At 44.1% G+C, this 18,389-nt stretch overlaps 1 protein-coding gene across 1 annotated transcript in view; it reads left to right on the top strand.

The window, feature by feature from the left end:
* The first annotated feature begins 8,704 nt into the window (after positions 1 to 8,704).
* The window catches only part of Khdrbs1 (KH RNA binding domain containing, signal transduction associated 1), a 30,009-nt gene continuing 20,324 nt past the window's right edge, over positions 8,705 to 18,389 (top strand). Inside the window, exon 1 of the mRNA XM_051170997.1 lies at positions 8,705 to 9,225. Within this exon, the coding sequence (XP_051026954.1) occupies positions 8,853 to 9,225 (373 nt within the window). The 5' untranslated portion in view covers positions 8,705 to 8,852. The remainder of the gene's footprint in view (positions 9,226 to 18,389) is intronic.

Here is an 18,389-nt window from a genome sequence, read left to right as displayed (position 1 = left end):
ACAGTTAGTAGGAAAGGAGGAAGAAGCGTTGGAGGATCAGGTTGGCAAGTGATTGGGATATATGAATGTCATGAGGTTTAGAGTAGTTTATTTTAGTTTACGAGTAGATTAAAATCAGTTCAGATTCTGCCTGGGGTACTGCTGGCAGCTTTAAAGTAGTTTCAGACTCTGTGTCTGTTATTGGCTTCCTAGGCCAAACTGATACAATTTACTGTAACAAATTGGCACCCAACATATTTAGGATATGCACACCCTTTAAAAAAGGATACCTTGTTATGGTTTGCAGTGTGTGTGGGGGAAATAGCTCCTGTGGAGCTAAGTCTCTATGGCAGAAGCCTCCTGGATCCTTTTTGGCTTTTTTTTTTTTTTTTTTTTTTTTTTTTTTTTTTTTTTGCTTTTGTTGTTCAGGGAGAAAGGCAGAAAGCTGAGAGATGCCAGGCTGAGTTACCAACAATGAGAAGGGAAGAAGGTACCAAACTCCTTTCCATAGAGTTGATAGCAGCTAGAATTCAGAGCTTATTAGCTGCAAGGTGTTTGTCAGCTCTCTCTGGAAAGGGTCCACCTATGCGAATTAGCAACAGCTAAAATCAGAAGAACGGTGGACAGGGCTTCACTTACTGAAGCCTAAATTGGTGCAACTGACCCAAGACTTTAGAATTTTTTGTTAACTCTTGAATATTACTTGAGATTTTTGTAGATTTTGACTGGAATTGAGATTAAATATTTGTGCAGGGTGGTGGTGGCACACACCCTTAATCTTAACACCATGAAGACAAAGACAGATGGATATCTGTGAGTTCTAGACCAGCCTGGTCTCCACAGTAAATCAGGGGATGGCCCCCTACTGATAAGTTACTTGCAGAGACAGCCTAGGATTTAAACTGAAAACTTTTCCTTAAATTTACTAAGTATGCTCCTTTGTCTTAACAATAGATTATATGTCCTTACTAATCTAAAGGATGGCTACACATCAATCTTAGGTTTATGTAAGGAAAATGTCATTGCTCTAAAAAGGCCAGCCAATCTTCTTTAAAGTGGAGCTTCCATTGGGAGAACTGGTGCCAAAGGGTAATTGGCCTAGGAGATATATTCTGTTGGTCTATGTAAGGACCAAGGTTGGGCGGGGAAACAAACACGCAAGCTGCATTCCTCCCATGTCGAAAACCCTTTGTATGCTGAGTGAGGTGTCACTGCTCTGGCAGCCAGCTTATCCCTCTAAACATGAGCTACTTTCATGGGGGACAGGTGGCAGTCACACCAGATGCAAAAAGACACTGAAGACTTACAGGTGACAAAGTACATGTCAGCCTAGTTAGGTCCCCAAAACTCAAAGACTAAACTTCATATAATTAAAAGGGTAACCTTAGTGCCTTTTCTTTGCTCAGGGCAACTGGCTTATCTCTAAAACAGGATACATTTTCTCGGGAGACAGGTATTGGCCTGGCCTACACATCAGGCGCCACAGAGCCTAGAGAAGGACAGTTAGAACTATACAATCCTGTTTTGAGTTCAATTAAATAATGATTGTATGGTCTTTGGTAATGGTAATATTATACTTCCTCTTTGAAAGAGGTCAAAATAAAACAGACCTGGATGAAAGGGAGACTGCTAACTTAAGTCAGTCTATACGTACATGAATTCAAACTCGATTGTTCTGTGCATCCTGCACACCTCATGCACTTATAGATTTAGAACTGTATAATGCTTGTGAGAAATGGTATCTTTTCAGAACAAAAGTACCAGATGCTGATGCTGGATCAGACCTGACAGGATTCATCCTCCAGCATGCTGAGATGCTGACATCCTGCATTCCTCATGTTCCATCCACAAGTGCTTCAGTTGCTGTTCGTCATCAGAACAGAACATCTCCCAGGACAGCTTTGGAGAAAGCTCCTGATTCCAATTGGTCCAGCATTTCAGCCTGCCCCACACAGACTTTTATGAAGCCTGAATTTCTCAACATCTAGAGACTGGACCACAAATGCTATTTCTAGCTTGTTTAACCAGTTTCCCAGTTTTATTTGGGCCCCTACATAGGTATTATTTATCCCAAATCAGCTTAAAGAAGTCTTAAAAAAGCCAGGCATGGTGGCGCACGCCTGTAATCCCAGCACTCGGGAGGCAGAGGCAGGCGGATTGCTGTGAGTTCAAGGCCAGCCTGGCCTACAAAGTGACTCTAGGACAGCCAGGGCTACACAGAGAGCCTTTGTCTCGAAAACAAACAAACAAACAAATGAAACAAAACAAAACAAAAGATGAAGCCTTAAAAAGAGAATGCTGTCCCATTTCCCTTAAAGGGGAGTTGGCTAAGGTTTTGGGCTATGGATGTTTATTTTCATTGGGAATTGGTTATGTTATTATTGGTTTTACTGAGAGAGAGAACGAGATTGGACTCATGGATTTTTTCTCTGAGAATATAGAAATATATAGGGATGATAGGACAAAAGGTAGATTATTGAATCTACTCTTCAACTTAAGGCTTTTATGTTTGTTTGTTTTTCAAGATGGGGTCTCTCTGTGTAGCCTTAGCGGTCCTGGGCTCACTTTGTAGACCAGGCTGGCCTGGAACTTACAGTTATCTGCCTGCCTCTGTCTCTCCTCCTGAGTGCTGGGATTAAAGGCATGTGCCACCACACCTGGCTTTCAATTTAAGGCCTTAATTGTTATTCACATGGCTATTTTTAACTAGTTGGTATAGAATTATATATTGATATAAAATAAGTTTATTCCTACTTTATTGTACTGTTCAATTTTATCACAAGAATATACATCGTAGGTTCAATAGATAGGTAAGATAAAATTATTCAGATAAGGTCTTCAAAAACCTCAGAGACCTACAGAATATGGAATTTAAAGAATTTTTTATTGTTTTGAGGATTCTTTGAAAATGAGACAGGTTGACTCCAGGCAACACCCAGCCTGCCTCAAAGAAGGTAATGAGCATGGAGGAACTTCCTTATGGAGATGGCTTCAGAGGTGGCAAACCAGCCACTGGGAAAAAATGTCCTTGTTTTCTGCCACAGACAGAATTCTGCCTGAAATGGGCAGGCTTGGATGCAGGTGGAGTTGATGGCCTAGCTCTGCCAACACAGGGTAGGCAAGTCCTCAATAGTCCCTGCTTCACAAATATGTCTGTCAGATAAAGTGGGCCAGAAGGCTGAAGACGATGCTCCAATGGTTAGAGAGTTTTGAGTGACTGTTCAGGTAGCAAAGTGTCCCTGTCATTTTTTCATTTTGGAAGCAGCTAACCTGTACTTCCTATTTACTCAGGTAATTCATTTTATTTCTTCTCAAGTCTCTGATGGGGTTGAAGACAACAAAACCTATGAGTATAACATAAATATAATGACTGTTTTGTGGTTCTTCTTTTTTTTTTTTTTTTCCAAGACAGGGTCTCTCTGTGTAGCCTTGACTATCCTGGACTCACTTTGTAGATCAGCCTGGCCTCGAACTCACAGCAATCCACCTGCCTCTGCCTCCCAAGTGCTGGGATTGTTTAGTGGTTCTTGTGTATGTATATTGTACGTTGGTGTAATAATATAAATGTATAAGTAAAAGGTTTTTTATTTTATTATTAGACTAAAAAGGGAAATTGTGGAGGAATGTCTTGAGTGGATGTAACAACTGTCAATAAAGCGCTGTTTAGCCAATCAGCTGGGCAGAAGGACAGGCAGTGGAAGGCGGGACTTCCTGGAGAGGGGGAGGAAAGAATTGACAGTTGACAGTTGACAGGAAAGGAGAAAGAAATAAGCATCCAAGCATCAGATTGGCAAGTGCTTGGGATATATGTATGTTATGAGGTTTGGAGTAGTTTATTTTATTTTACAAGTAGATTAGAATCAGTTTAGATTCTGACTAGCATAGTGCTGGCAGCTTTAAAGTACGTTTCAGACTCTGTGTCACTTATTGGTGAGGTGGCTCAGAGGTTAAGAGCACTGGCTGCTCTTCCTGAGGTCTGGAGTTCAATTCCCAGCAACCACATGGTGGCTCACAACCATCTATAATGAGATCTGGTGCCCTCTTCTGGCCTGCAGGTGTACATGCAGGCAGAACACTGTATACATAATGAATCTTAAAAAAAAAAAAAAAAAAGGCTCCCTTGACTTACACTGTGCAGGTATGGTATGGTCTCAGTAGGAATGATCCCCACAACTCATGTGTTTGAATGCTTGGCCATAAGGAGTGGCATCGATGTGGCCTTGTTGGAGTGATGTGGCCTTGTTTGAGAAAGTATGTCACTGGGGGTGGCTTTGAGGTTTCAGATGCTAAAGCTAGGTCCAGTGTCACTCTTTCTTCCTGTCTGCTGATGATAATGGACTAAATCTCTTAACTCTAAGGCAGCTCAAATTGTTTTCTTTTATAAGAGTTGCCTTGGTCATAGTGTCTCTTCATAGTAATAAAACTCTAAAACAAGTGGCTATTACGGTTAAAGGGTGAAGTGACAGCATCAATAATTTGGGGGGAAGAACTTGGGGTGCCTAGAAGAGTGAGTAAAAGGCCAGGGGGCGACCTGTGCATATTATCCTTGTACTCAGGACAGACACACTGGTAGGAAGGCAAGTTCATGGCCAGCATGATCTTGAAGTGAGGTTCTGTCTCAAAAACTAAAGCCGGATTTGGAGATATGGCTTAGTGGTCTAGAGTGCTTGCTGTTCTTCCAGAGAACCTGACTTCCTTTCCTAGTGTGAACTTTGAGCAGCTCACAATCTCTTTCACAATCTAACTCTAGCTCCAGAGGATCCTAATGTTACCTTCTTCTGGTTTCACAGGCACCTGGACCTCTCCTTGTCTCTGTCTCTCTCACACACACAAAGATAAATATTAAGCCCAAAGATTCCCAGTACCACCAAAGCAAGCTGTGGTCATGCAGGAGTGTAATCCTATCTATGCAGATGGGAGACAGGAGATTCAAGAGTCAAGATCATCCCTGGCTACATTCAAGACCTGCCTGGGACAAATGAAACCCTGTCTAGGAAAAAAAAAAAAAAGTTTGTCTCTGTGTGGGGAAGTCCCTCCTCCTATGATAAAAGTTCCTGGTAGAACTCCTGGGGAAGAGAGTTGATGACAAGGGAGTTCTTATTGAAGGATTTGTCTTTTGACAGATAAGGGAAATTCATAAAGTATTAAACCAACTGCCTATTTTTTGAAAAATATTTATTTATTTTATGTATATGAGTACACTGTCTTCATGCACACCAGGGCATGAGGGCGTCAGATCTCACTATAGATGGCTGTGAGCCACCATGTGGTTGCTGGGAATTGAACTCAGGACCTTTGGAAAATCAGCCAGTGCTCGTAACCACTGAGCCATCTCTCCAGCCCCACCAATTGCCTATTTGTCTCTCTGTCTGTTTTCAAGACAGGATTTCTCTGTGTAGTCCTGGCTGTCCTGGATTCACTTTGTAGACCAGACTAAATTTGAAATCATAGAGATCCACCTGCGTCTGCCTCCCCAGTGCTGGGATCAAAGTCTTGCACCACCACACCCAGCTCCAATCGCCTATTTGTAATCAATATATCAAAACAAAATATTTGGGGGTGGCCTTTTTTGAATGCTTTCACTGGCTGCTAACTTTAATGAGTGATTCAAGCACATGCTAAAGACAAGTAATTAAGTGACTATAAATGAGATAAAAATTTACAAATTAGCCAGGCACGGTGATGTACACCTTTAATTCTAGCACTCAGGAGGCAGAGGTAGGCGGATCTTTTTGAATTCGAGGCCAGCCTGGTCTATAAATCGAGTTCAGGACAGCCAACCTACACAGAGAAACCCTGTCTCAAAAAAACAATAAGAAAAATTACAAATTAATGTTTTATCAATCTGTTGCAGGTTACTATGGTAGCACATGCCTTTAAACCTGGCAGAGGCAGGGGCAGAGGGGCAAAGGCAGGTGGATTTCTGAGAGTTGGAGGTTGGACTGGCCTACATATCAAGTCCAGGCTAGCCAGGGCTACATAGTAAGACTCTGCCTCAAAAACAATGGCAAAAGAAAAAAAAAATCAAAATCCAAGCTAGAAAAAGAAAGAAAGCCTCTGACTTTATAGTAACTTGACATCTTATAACTGTGTTAAGTGATATATTTATAAAAATTGTAAATTTTGCTTAGATCTTATTTGTATGTGTGTGTATATATAAGCTCTTGTGTCACAGCATACATGTGGACAACCTTTCAGAGTCAGTTTTCTCTTCCCACCATGTGTCTTGGAGATTGAACTCAGATCATCGGGCCTGACAGGAAGCTAAGGAGCTTAGCCATCTTGACATCTCTGCCCCAGATTATCAATGGGAGAGATTTGGGCTCCATCTGCATGTAGCACTTCAGGATGAAGGGAATGCCTCGGACACTATATGCCCTGGTCTTTACTGCAGTACTAGGGGTCTGTCTCATGGTACTTATGTCTGCTATCCCAGCATTCTGAAGATTAAGACTGAACTGCTATGAGTTCAAAGCCACCCTGGCCTACAGAGGGAATACCAGGCCAGCCAAGACTCTTCAGCACAAATATGTTAAGAAAAAAAAACACAAAAAAGGCTGTCTTTTCTAGTGCAAAACAACCCATCGTGAAGGACCCAACAGCTGCTGGACCAGCATCCATACCAGCAGTAGGAGCCATGAGACCTACAAGGCCAACAGGACTGGGCCTGTAGTCACCATTTTACAGAATAAATGGAAGAAAGTTGTTGGGAGATGGTCTGATGTATTTTGATGCTAATTACTGCTTACTGTCACTGTGACCAATCTTTTGCTTAATAAAAAGCCATCCCACCTGTGCAGGGCAAAGGAGATAGGTGGGGCTAAGAGAGAGAGGAATTCTGGGAAGAGAGGACTGTCAAGAGGAGAAAGGAGACCAGAAGGAAGAGGGGAAGGCCACCATGGGTTAGATGGAGGAGAAGCACATGGCCGGCGTGGATGGAGAATCTGGCCCAGATGAAGAACATTAGCAAGTATTTGGGATTATGGATGGGAGGTGACTTGATAGAAGTTATTAGAAGCAGATGGCATGGAATTGAGGCAGGGATCCCATGCCTGCCCCACTCTTGGAGGTAGTTTAGAGAATTGATATCTGCCCTGCTCCAGGTTAACTAAGGCTATTTTAAAATATAACAAGTGTCTGTGTCTTGATTGATTGCTAGCTGGGCCTACAGATAATACATGTAATTAAAAAAACAATAATGGCGCCCAACGTGGGGCAGGTATCCACACTCTTAAAAATCGTATTTTGTCATAGTATGAAAGGGGAAAATAGCTCCCCGAGAGCATCCATGGGCCAGAGCAAAGATAGCTACATACACGTGGCCAGTTGGAGAGGTAGAACTAGGAGGAGGCAGCAGGTTCGGACCGAGCTCAAGCGCATGTGGATTGGGAAAAGGATCAGCAAACAGGCCAGACCACCGCGTAAGCCAGAGACACCTAGGGACCTGTCCCGAGGAACAGATACCAGAAGGTTCACTCTTGTTTCCCTTTAACCTTTTTTCCTTCTTGTGTAAGATAGTTCGGTTGTATAATAAAGTTTAATTGTTAAGAAACAGAGCCAACAGAAAGTAACAAAATGTATAAGCTAAAATGCCTGTCTCACCAGTGTTAGGACTGCCATTTACTTATTCTAACTAAAATGCCTCTTGGTTTGTTTTGGGGGGACAGGGTGTCCCTTGAATACCCTAGGTTGTCCAGAGCTCCCTATGTAGACTAGACTTGTCTCAAACTTGTGGTAATTCTGTTTCTTCCTCCTCACTGCACAACGATGCATCTTAACTGTGCCCCACCCCACCCCCACCGTTATGGGACCACAGGAATGCCACTGGGTGCATCTAGAGGTCAGACAACTTGTCAGAGCAGGTTCTTGCCTTCCACTATTTAGGGCCTGGGGCCAGAACTCAGGTGACAAGCAGTGTTACCTGCTGATCCACCCCCAAACCTATCTTTCAAAAAACAATTTTCTCACAAATTTTGAACCTGCTCTAATGGAAGTCTTGGTATCTGACTTCCTGGGTGCCGTACTTGAGTCTGGAGCCCTTTTCTTCTGTCCTCTGATAGATCGTTCTGAGTTTCAGCCCTGTAATAAAATAGCATTTAGTCTTCTCTTTCTCCCTCCAGGCTTTCCCTTTCTCACACCCACCACTTATGTCTGGGTCAGCCTTTCCCAGTGCTCCCATCTTGCCATCCGGTTCGCACAGTCTATCCCTCTTTTCCAGCCTTACATTGCTGTAACCCTCCTTTCCCTCTCCAGGTCTCCAGAAGCATTCCTTTCATTTCCTGGCTGGAGAGGCGGCGCCTGCCCTTGCATTACCCGCCCCCCCCCCCACACCCCATTCCACTCAGCACCTCTCTCTCCAGACCTCCAGAGGCTCGGCCGTTGGAGGAGGCGTGGCCCGTGAATAACAGGTCCCCTGCCCCACACTCCGCGGGCCCGCGTGCAGACAAAGACATTCCACAGCGCTGGCCTCTCCGCGCACTCCGCCTGAAATGGGGGGGGAGCGGACAGAGGGGGGGCGGGGACACGTGTACCGCTAGCTCCGAGTCACGTGGAAAAGAAAAAAAGAAAAAGAACGAAGGCGGCGGGCACCTGCGCAGGCGCAATAAACTCGGAGCCCAAGCTGGGAGGCTAGGACTTTAGTCGGCGCAGGCGCCGTGGCCCGACTGGGGACTTTGTTCTCCGCGGAGAAACTCAAGGGCGGTGCCGGTAGACGCCTGCGCATGCGCGCCGCCTCATTTCCGGTGCTCTCTCGCTGGGTCGCTCGGGTCGGCTTCGGTCGCTCCCGCTCCCGCTCTTCCACCCCCGCCAACCGCCGCTTGGGCCTCCGCTGCCGCCTCGTCGCATCCTCGCTCGCTCGCCACACATCCTCCCCGATGCAGCGCCGGGACGACCCTGCCGTGCGCCTCACCCGGTCCTCGGGCCGCAGCGGCTCCATGGACCCGTCAGGTGTCCAGCCCTCGGTGCGTCAGACCCTGTCTCGGCCGTTGCCGCTGCCTCCCCGGTCCCGGGGTGGGCCCAAAGGGGGCGCTCGGGCCTCGCCAGCCACGCAGCCGCCGCCGCTGCTGCCTCCGTCGGCCACAGGTCCCGACGGGTCCGTAGTGGGTTCCGCGCCGACCCCGCTGCTGCCCCCGTCAGCCACCGCCGCGGCCAAGATGGAGCCGGAGAATAAGTACCTGCCTGAACTCATGGCCGAGAAGGACTCGCTCGATCCGTCCTTTACTCACGCCATGCAGCTGCTGTCCGTAGGTAAGCGGGTCCGGGCGTACCTCCGGGTCTCGGTAACTGGCAGTGGGGTGGCCGCCGCTTTGTTCCTCTTGCTCCCGCCCCCCTCGGAGCCCGGGCTTCGAGAGTTCTCGTCTCGACCTGACCTCCGAGGACCTGCACCCACAGTTCCACCCCGGCTCGGGGTGTAGGGGAAGATTTCGGAGCCGCGGATAGGACTCGGAGAGGAGTCGCGATCTCCGAGCACGGAGAGCTTGATGGATAGTACTGTGCCCCCGCCCCCTTACCGACCCTGTCTCCTCCTCCTCCTCCTCCTCCTCTAGCAGTTCCCCCGCGCGCCAAGCAGAAATGGACCTATCTCTCTCTCCCAGCTTTCCCAAAGAGAAAGCATCTATTTTTGTTTATTTATTTATTTACTTATTTTTGGATCGCGGGTGGTAGAGATTCGGAGCGTAAGAGGTAAAAAGACTGCCAGAATGCCGGCCGCGCGCGGCGCCTCTACGGAGCGATGCGGGATTTAGCGGGAACTCGGATTTAAGTTACTCAGAGGCGGCAGCGAGGGAGCTGAGGTTTTTCTCAAGCCGAGTTTTTCCCATTTCGGCTTGTCGAGTAAGCATTGCTGCAGACCCGTTTGGGTTTTACTCCGTTATTTTAAAATGTGTCTTTGCAATTATGCAAAAGTAGGGGAAAGTTAGCCCAGGAGGCCGTGGAAAGAAACATTAGAGGGAGGTAAGGGGCTGCAGGTTCTTTTGCGTGAGATGAACGAGAAATTAAGTCTTTTTGTTTTAGTTTCTGCTTGAGTAGAGATAGTTTAAGAGTGGTAGCCTTTGTTTTCCGCTTGTAGACTGTCAACTCTTTTCTTTAGTGAATTAGTTTTCTAATTCAAACCGTGTGTTTGACCCTCACTTGTAGTTAACATGGTGTTTTGGTTTTGGTCTTTTTGAGACAGGGTTTCTCTATGTACCCGTGGCAGTCCTGCACTCTAGACTGGGCTGGCCCCGAGCCCAAAGAAATCTGCTTGCCTCTGCCTTCCTAAGTGCTGGGATTACAAGCGTGTGCCACTGCACCTGTATAAGACATGGTTTTAATAAATATTTTTATGGTATCTAAATCTTAAGCATGTAAGACCCCACAGTCTGTCTCACCAGAGAAAAGCCCTGTCTCCAGGGGGGAAAAAGAATGATATAAAAATGGTTTTCTGTATAGTTAGATATAAACACAGCAAGTAAGGGTCTTAAAGCACAGTAAACAAGACCTGTGGCCAGTAAATACAAATATCAATAGTTTGCATTTCAGCTTAGTCCTAAGAACATATTTAGAGTCTTATGTTTTTGTTCATTATGTTCAAACAACTTATTCACTGGTAAAGATTTTAATTTCCTTTTTTTTTTTTTTAATTTGAGACAGGTCTCAAGTAGCTGAGGCAGGGTTGGCCCCTGTGGCCCAGTGATGATCTTGAACTTCTATTCCTTCTTTCTCTACCTCCAGAGTTTCGGAGGTGTGCTCCACCACACTCGGTTTGTACAGCGCCCAGGATCAAACGTAACACTGCAGTAACTGATGTACATATTCAGGCCATTGTCTTTTATATTTGTTTCATTATGGCTTGCAAATACCAAACGCCAATGTTCGGTTGACTGAGAACTTGCAGAGTGAAGACTGTCACTATGTAAAGGCTGACTTAGTAGTATTATTTCTTTTAAAAAAATTTTTTTTTATTTTTGTGCATAAGGTAGTATTATTTTTGTTCCTCAAATCTTTATAACATATCAAATTAATTGCAGGAGCATTAATACCAGTTTTAAGATGTTAACTTTGGAAACTGACCCTTAACTAGATACTTGATCTTGTGAAACATTAAATCTCAGCCGCTTAGTCAGGCATGGTGGTGCACACCTTTAATCCTAGCACTCAGGAGGCAGAGACAGGAGGATCTCTGTAAGTTCAAGACCAGCTTGATCTACAAAGTGAGTCCAGGACAGCCAAGATTACACAGAGAAACCCTGTCTCGAAAAACAAAAAAACAAGAAACAAAAAATAAATCTCAGCAGCTTTATCTGTAAACTAGTGTGAGGACTGAGTTATGGAAAATCAACCAGCTTCCTTTGACCTATACTCACTACAATTTTCTTCTGGTTATAAAGTTCTGTATACAGAGGCAGGCGGATCTCTGAGTTCCAGGACAGCCAAGGCTACACAGAGAAACCTTGTCTCAAAAAAAGAAAAAAAAAGTCCTGTAATGAATAAATTAATAAAATGTATTTTTAAAAAAAGTCCTGTATACACAAGGTATATTTTGGCTTTTCTAACTTCAAGTGCTGGTGATCATCCTCTTTTAAGAGATGGTTTTCTGAGTTAACCAAAATTTAAAACTTTTTCTTTTCCTTTTATTCCTAAATGTTACTTTTAACTTTGCAGTCCCAGTTTAATTTTTGTGTGGTTACTAAGAGAGAACACTTTAATTTTTTTTCTTTTCTTTTTGTTTTTTGTTTTGGTTTTGTTTGTTTGTTTTGGTTTTTCGAGACAGGGTTTCTTTGTGTAGTCCTGGCTGTGCTGAACTCACTTTGTAGACCAGTCTGGCCTCCAACTCACAGCAATCCACCTGCGTCTGCCTCCCAAGTGCTGGGATTAAGGTGTGTGCCACCACTGCCCAGCAACTTTAATTTTTTTTTAAGTTTTTAAATTTTATTTTGTGCTGTGGTCTCACTATGTAGACCAACCAGGCTGGCCTTGAGCTTACAGGGATCTGCCATACCCATTAGCTATTTTTCTTTTTTCCTTAAAAATCGTTTTACTTTCTGTATATGAAGTGTTTTGCCTATGTGCTCTGGCTTGTGGGTCTGTGGCCTGGGGATGGCCAGTAGAGAGAACATCAGTTTTCCTGGAAACTGGAACTAAAGTTATGGGTGTTGTATACTGCCTTCTGGGTGCTGAGAATTGAACCTGGGTTTTCTGGTGAGCCATCTCCCCAGCTCCTTTCCTTTGGCTTTTTGAGGCAGGGTCTCAGATAACCCAGGTTGGCTTCCAACTCTGTATGGACCTTGACATGATCTATTTCCCTAGTGCTAGAATTACATTTGTGCACAACCATTTCCACTGGAGAAAGGGGATCATGGTAAATGTTGCCTCGCTGAAGTACCAGAATTGGGATGTGTGGAGATCTTTCTTAGTATGAATTGTAATTAACTTTAAGACAGGGTTTTGCTATATGGCCCTGTCTGGCCTTGAAATTGCTATATGTCCCCAGTTGCTTATAGCACTAATCCTGGCTCAAATTTTCTTTTTCGGTTTTTTGAGACAGGGTTTCTCTGTATAGACCTTGCTGTCCTGGAGTTCTGCCAACAAGGCTAGCCTCGGAAGTCACAAAGAGCCACCTGTCTCTGCCTCCTGTGTGCTGGGATTAAAGGCATGCACCACAGCTGCACAGTTATGGCTCAGATTTTTCAATTATGTCCATCCTTCTCCTCTTAACTGGTGACTGAACGTTGGGTTTTGTGTCTTGTGCATGCTGAGCCACCACTCTACCACTCTACCTTGCTTTTTAACTTTTTTTTCCCCCAGGTGAATCATGGTAGTACATACCTTTAATCCCAGCACTCTTGAGGCAGATCTTTGAGTTCCAGACCAGCCAGGTGATGTGTCCTGGCCCTCGGGACAATTCGAATCAGGGTTCACCTGAAAGAGGGAGTAAGGATTGAAAGTAGGGCAAGAAATAACGCATCAAGTCTGTGAATTTTCTGATCAAGGCTCTCTTTAATACCTACGAGTAAGACTTTATAGCAAGGTCAATATGATCTATTCTCCCTAGGTCCCAGGCAAGAAGAACACAATAGCCTGAGTAGCTCTCTGTAGGAACTTCCTTAATTCTCTGGGTGTCTCTAGGTAGGGACTTCCCTACTTCTTTCAAAGGTAAATAGTCCAAGGATGGCCTGGAACACAAAGACCTGGTCCATCAAAGCTCAGCAACTGGTAAGATCACAGTGTGCAGCCTAAGCACGAGATTTCTGACATAGCAGAATTTAGCTCCCCACACCAGGGCTACAGAGTGAGACCCTGTCTCAAAAACTCAAAACAAGTGGGCTGTGGTGGCGCATTTCTTTAATCCCAGTACTTGGGAGGCAGAGGCAGGTGAGTTCAAGACCAGCCTGGTCTACAGAGCAAGTTACAGGACAGCTGGAGCTGATACACAGAGAATCAAAACAACAAAATTTCTTCTTACATTTGTTTGTGTGTGTGAGGGAAAGGGGCATGCCATGATGGGCCTATGGAACTCAGAGGACAACAAAGGGGTGTCATTTCCTCTACCATGCAGGTGTAGATCAAAATTGAACTTGTGTTGGAGCTGGAGAGATGACTCAGTGGTTAAGGGCACTTGTTCTCGCAGAGGACCTAGGTTGGATTCCCAGTACCCACATGGTGACTCAGCCACTGGTAACTTCAGTTGTAGGAAATCCAATTCCCTTTTCTGAATTTTGAGTACCAGGCATACATGCAAGCAAAACACTAATATATTATAAATTTTTATTTATTTCTTTTTCCGGAGACAGGGCTTCTCTTGTGGTCCTGGCTGTCCTGGAACTTGATCTGTAAGACCAGGTTTTCCCTGAACTCAGGTCTGCCTGCCTCTGCCTAGGGGCAGATAATCTTATTACCATTAGAGTTGAGATCAAGGCACACAGATAAATGTTGGCTTAGCTAACAAAATTAGCAACATAAACAGGATTCAGTCTACATTTGATTCACACACTTGACTCTTTTTCTGTCCAACAGCTAAAAGTTTTTCCCTCTGTCCTTCATTATATACTGCCTGCTACAAATTGAACTTTAAAAAAGTAAGATCTAATTGGATGAAATAAAAAAGGTATGGTAAAGTCTAGAGTGTTAGTACAGAAATGAAGATGAAGAAGCTGAAATAAAGAACACTGGGGATGAGAGCCCAACACTCAGCCTTTTCTGTGCATCTCTGTCCATTTCCTGAAAAGTGCATGAGATCCAGACCGCCATTCCCGTTACCACCATAGAGCCCTCCCTAACCCTTGCCCAGTTTATTTTGTATTTATTATCTTCTGGTGCGCTGTGTACTCTGTGTGTATGTGTATATACTTGGGCTGGTATGGGACAGGGTCTGTCTCTGCATAGTGCTAGTTGTCCTGGAACTAACTGTGTAGACCAGGCTGGCCTCAAACTCAAAAGAGATCATCTGCCTTGTCTCAGGAGTTGGATTAGGCATCACGCCTGGCTATAATTCTGTATTTGTTGAGCATCTCCCTTCTTCATGGCTATACTGTCAGATCCACAATTTGCAATGATCTTTTCTTTTTTGTTGTTGTTGTTTTCATTTCGAGACAGGGTTTCTCTGTGTAGCCTTGGCTGTCCTGGGCTAGCTTCCTTTTGTAGACCAGGCCGGCCTCAAACTCACAGCGATCCGCCTGCCTCTGCCTCCTAAGTGCTGGGATTAAAAGCCTGTACCACACCCCCCCCCCAACCCCCTGGCTTTGCAATGATCTTTTGTCTCTCTCTTTTTTTTTTCCCCACCATCGTATTCCTCTGTGTCTTGGAAGGGTGCTTTCATACTCTGTTATAAATTACTTTGATGGGAAAATACTGACAGAATTCTGAGGAGTGTAGGGGTTTGTTTGTTTTTTAAGAAGAAATAATAGATTTTCTACATAGACTCACTGCTTTTGGCCAAATTGATGTTCGACTGTGATGATACAGTGTAGATATGCAAAGACAGTCTCCTAGCCATGTTAGACTTTTTGAGACAGAGAAATTTATATAAAAATACTCTTCTGTTAGTATTTACATGTATTAGAAGATTTGTGTGCCATGTCCTCGGAGAGGAGGGAGACTAAAGCTATAGCAAAGACTTTTTTATTAGCCTGTTTTTTGGATTTTGTAAACTAATTCCAACTAGATTTAGTTTTCTATCTTGAAGGCCTGGGGTGTGTCTGTTGCAGAAGGCTTGTTTGACATGTGGAAGAGCCTATGTTTGATGCAAAGGATTTTTGGGTGTTAGAAGGGGAGAAAAAGTTTTTTGCCTAGATAAGTTGAATATAAAGTAGCTCAAAGAATAAATGAATGCAAACGGCTAAAAGCCTTTAGAGTCAGGAAGGCATTAAAGGTGTGATACGTGGACAGGTATCACGTGAGGCTGAGACCCTGTGTTAGAAGGAGTTTCCACACATTGCTGGTAATTGGCACAAGCACTCTGGATAACAGTTTGACATTTCATTTGAAAGCAGAACACTCAAATTCCTTAAAGATCAGCAACAAAACTGGGCCTGTTCATACAAGCCTGTAATCCCAGGTGCTCAGGGGGGCCAAGGAAAATAAATCTCAAGTTCAAGGCGTGCTAGAGCTACAGAGTGCAGGGCCAACTTGGGAATTTAGTGAGACCTTGTCTCAAAATGAAAATGAGAAAAGGAGCTGAGCCTAAAGGCATGTGTGCTACCGTGCAGCATTTACTTTTTCCTTTCTTTTTTAGGATTGATTTATTATTTATACAATATTCTGCCTGCATGTGTGCCTGCAGGCCAGAAGAGGGCACCAGATCTTATAGATGGTTATGAGCCACCATGTGGTTGTTGGGAGTTGAACTCAGGACCTTTGGGAGAACAGCCAGTGCTCTTATCCTATAAGCCATCTCTCCAGCCCAATTTTTGAGACAAAATCTTTTTATTTAGCTTGGGCTGGCCTTGAACTTGTGAATTTAATGTGCTAAGTCTCTTGAGTAGTGCCATATCTGACTCTAGTATTCTTGGGGAGAAAACAGAAAGCATGGAAAACAGATTGGTGTTTATTGATGGTTAGGGAAGAAAGTGATGCTCAAACCTTTAAATAGGGTAACATTGGGATTGAAAGATTGCTCAGCATTTAAAAGCACTTACTGTTTTTAGAGAGCACTTTGGTTTAGTTTGAGCATCAACGTTTTGGTCATAACTGCCTGTAACTATAGTTGCAGAGAATCTGATGATGCCTTCTTCTGGTTTCCCTGAATACTAGGCTTGTGTGAGATACACATAGACACAGGCGGGCAGAATGTGGCTGGAGCAGTATCTGGGTAATTAATTGAGCATTGGTTACCTTTCCAAAGGACCTGAGTTCAGTTGTAAGCACCCATATGGCAGCTCATAGCTGTTTGTAACTCAAGTTCCAGGGGATCTGATGCTCTTTTCTGGTATACACTGTCCCTAGGCATACACGTGCTGCATAGATATGCATTCACGTAAAACACCTATACACATACAATAAAACATTTTTGAAAAGAAAGAGTCCATATAAATACAGATTTTTTTTTCCTTTAAAACAAAAAAAAACAATTTGTGTGTGTGTGTGTTGTTGTTGTTTTGTTTTGTTTTGTGACAGGGTTTCTCTGTGTTAGCCTGGGCTGTCCTGGACTTGCTTTGTAGAGCAGGCTGGCCTCGAACTCACAGCGATCTGCCAGCCTCTGCCTCCCGAGTGCTGGGATTAAAGGTGTGCGCCACCACCACCCAGCAAAAATATTAATTTAAAAAGAAAGTTTCTGGGGCTGGAGAGATGGCTCAGCAGTTAAGAGCACTGTCTGCTGTTCAAGAGGTCTTGAGTTCAACTCCCAGCAAGCACATGGTTACTCACAACAATACTGGGTTCTGATGTCCTCTTCTGGCATGCAGGTGTGCATACAGATAGACCACTCATATACATAAAGTAAATAAATCTTTTTTGTTGTTGTTGTTCTTTATTTTGTTGTTTTCGTTTTTTTGAGACAGGATTTCTCTGTGTAGCCCTGGCTGTCCTGGACTTGCTTTGCAGACCAGTCTGGCCTGGAACTCACAGTGATCCCCCTGCCTCTGCCTCCAGAGGCATGGGATTAAAGGCCCATACTAGGTATTTTTACTTGAAACAGTTTGCTAAATAAGTATTATGGAGTACAGTTGTATTACAGAAAGATCATTGTCTTATGTTTCCGAAAGATAGCACCAACAGAACAGTCAGCAAAGGCTGGAAATAATACATGACTGAGGGAAGACAGGAGATTTCTTTCAGTAGTGTTTACATATGTGTGTGTATCCTGCAGCGTACTAAGAATTGCAGTTATTTAATTTGATGGTTGTAGAATTCCAGAAATTATTAACAGGAGAAGGGATGCAGTGGCCAGAAGTATGAGCCAAGTGCACCTGGAGTCTAGAGGATGGCATCATTTTATTCTTTGAAGCAGATTTGCCAAGCTAGTCTTGGTGCCCTAACAAAAAAGAAACATCTTAACTGTAGTTTGTTTTGGTGGTACAAGGATTAAGCCCAGTGCCTTTCCATGCATGCTGAAGAAGTGTTCTACCATCGAACTCTGTAATCTCTGTTCTTTTACTTTTTTGTTTTTGTTGTTGTTTGTTTTTTGTTTTTTTGAGACAGGGTTTCTCTGTGTAGCCTTGGCTGTCCTGGACTCACCTGGACCAGGCTGGCCTCAAACTCGCAGTGATCCACCCCTCCGCCTCCCAAGTGCTGGGATTAAAGGCATGCACTACTACGCCCAGCCTACATTTTTTGTTTTTTGAGACAAGGTTTCTCTGTAGCTCTGGCTGGCCTGGAACTTAGAGATCTGCCAAAGGTGAGCACAGTTGAGACCAGATCTCACTAAAATTTCCCAGCTTGATCATGAAGCCTTGCTCCAGCTTCCTGAGTCCCCGAGATTGCAGGCCGGAGCCACCAAGTCCTATTTATATCTTTTTTCAGGCCTACCCAATATTAGACTTTTGTGTGCATTATTTTTTTTTCCTCCCCTCCCTCTTTGGGTTTTGTTTAGGGGCAGTGTTGGTGTAGTTTGAGGCAGGGTCTCATAGCCTAGGCGTGTCTTGAACTTCTAATCCTTTACTTTTACCTCCTAAGTGCTGAGGTTATAGGCATGGGTCATTGTAGCATAGCCGAGCTTATCCTGTGTTAGATGCGGCAGAGCCAAGATTCAACACAATATATGTTCTACTTCGGTGTGCATGCTAATACACATCTAAATCTTTGTCCTTTGGATGGTATGCTTTGCCTAGGTGAAACCCCCTTTAAACAACTAAAAATCCTGTTCTCTGCTCTGAGAGTCTTTAATAATCCTGATTTTTGGAAGCTTACAGGGGGACAAAAGGGAGAAAAATTTCTTGTACTTTATTTTGTTTGGTTGGTTTTGTTTTTGTTTTTCAAGATAGAGTTTCTGTGTGTAG

The sequence above is a fragment of the Acomys russatus genome, chromosome 29, assembly GCF_903995435.1.
Source record: "Acomys russatus chromosome 29, mAcoRus1.1, whole genome shotgun sequence".
Classification (NCBI taxonomy): Eukaryota; Metazoa; Chordata; class Mammalia; order Rodentia; family Muridae; genus Acomys; species Acomys russatus.
This window is presented reverse-complemented; position numbering and strand designations above follow the sequence as displayed.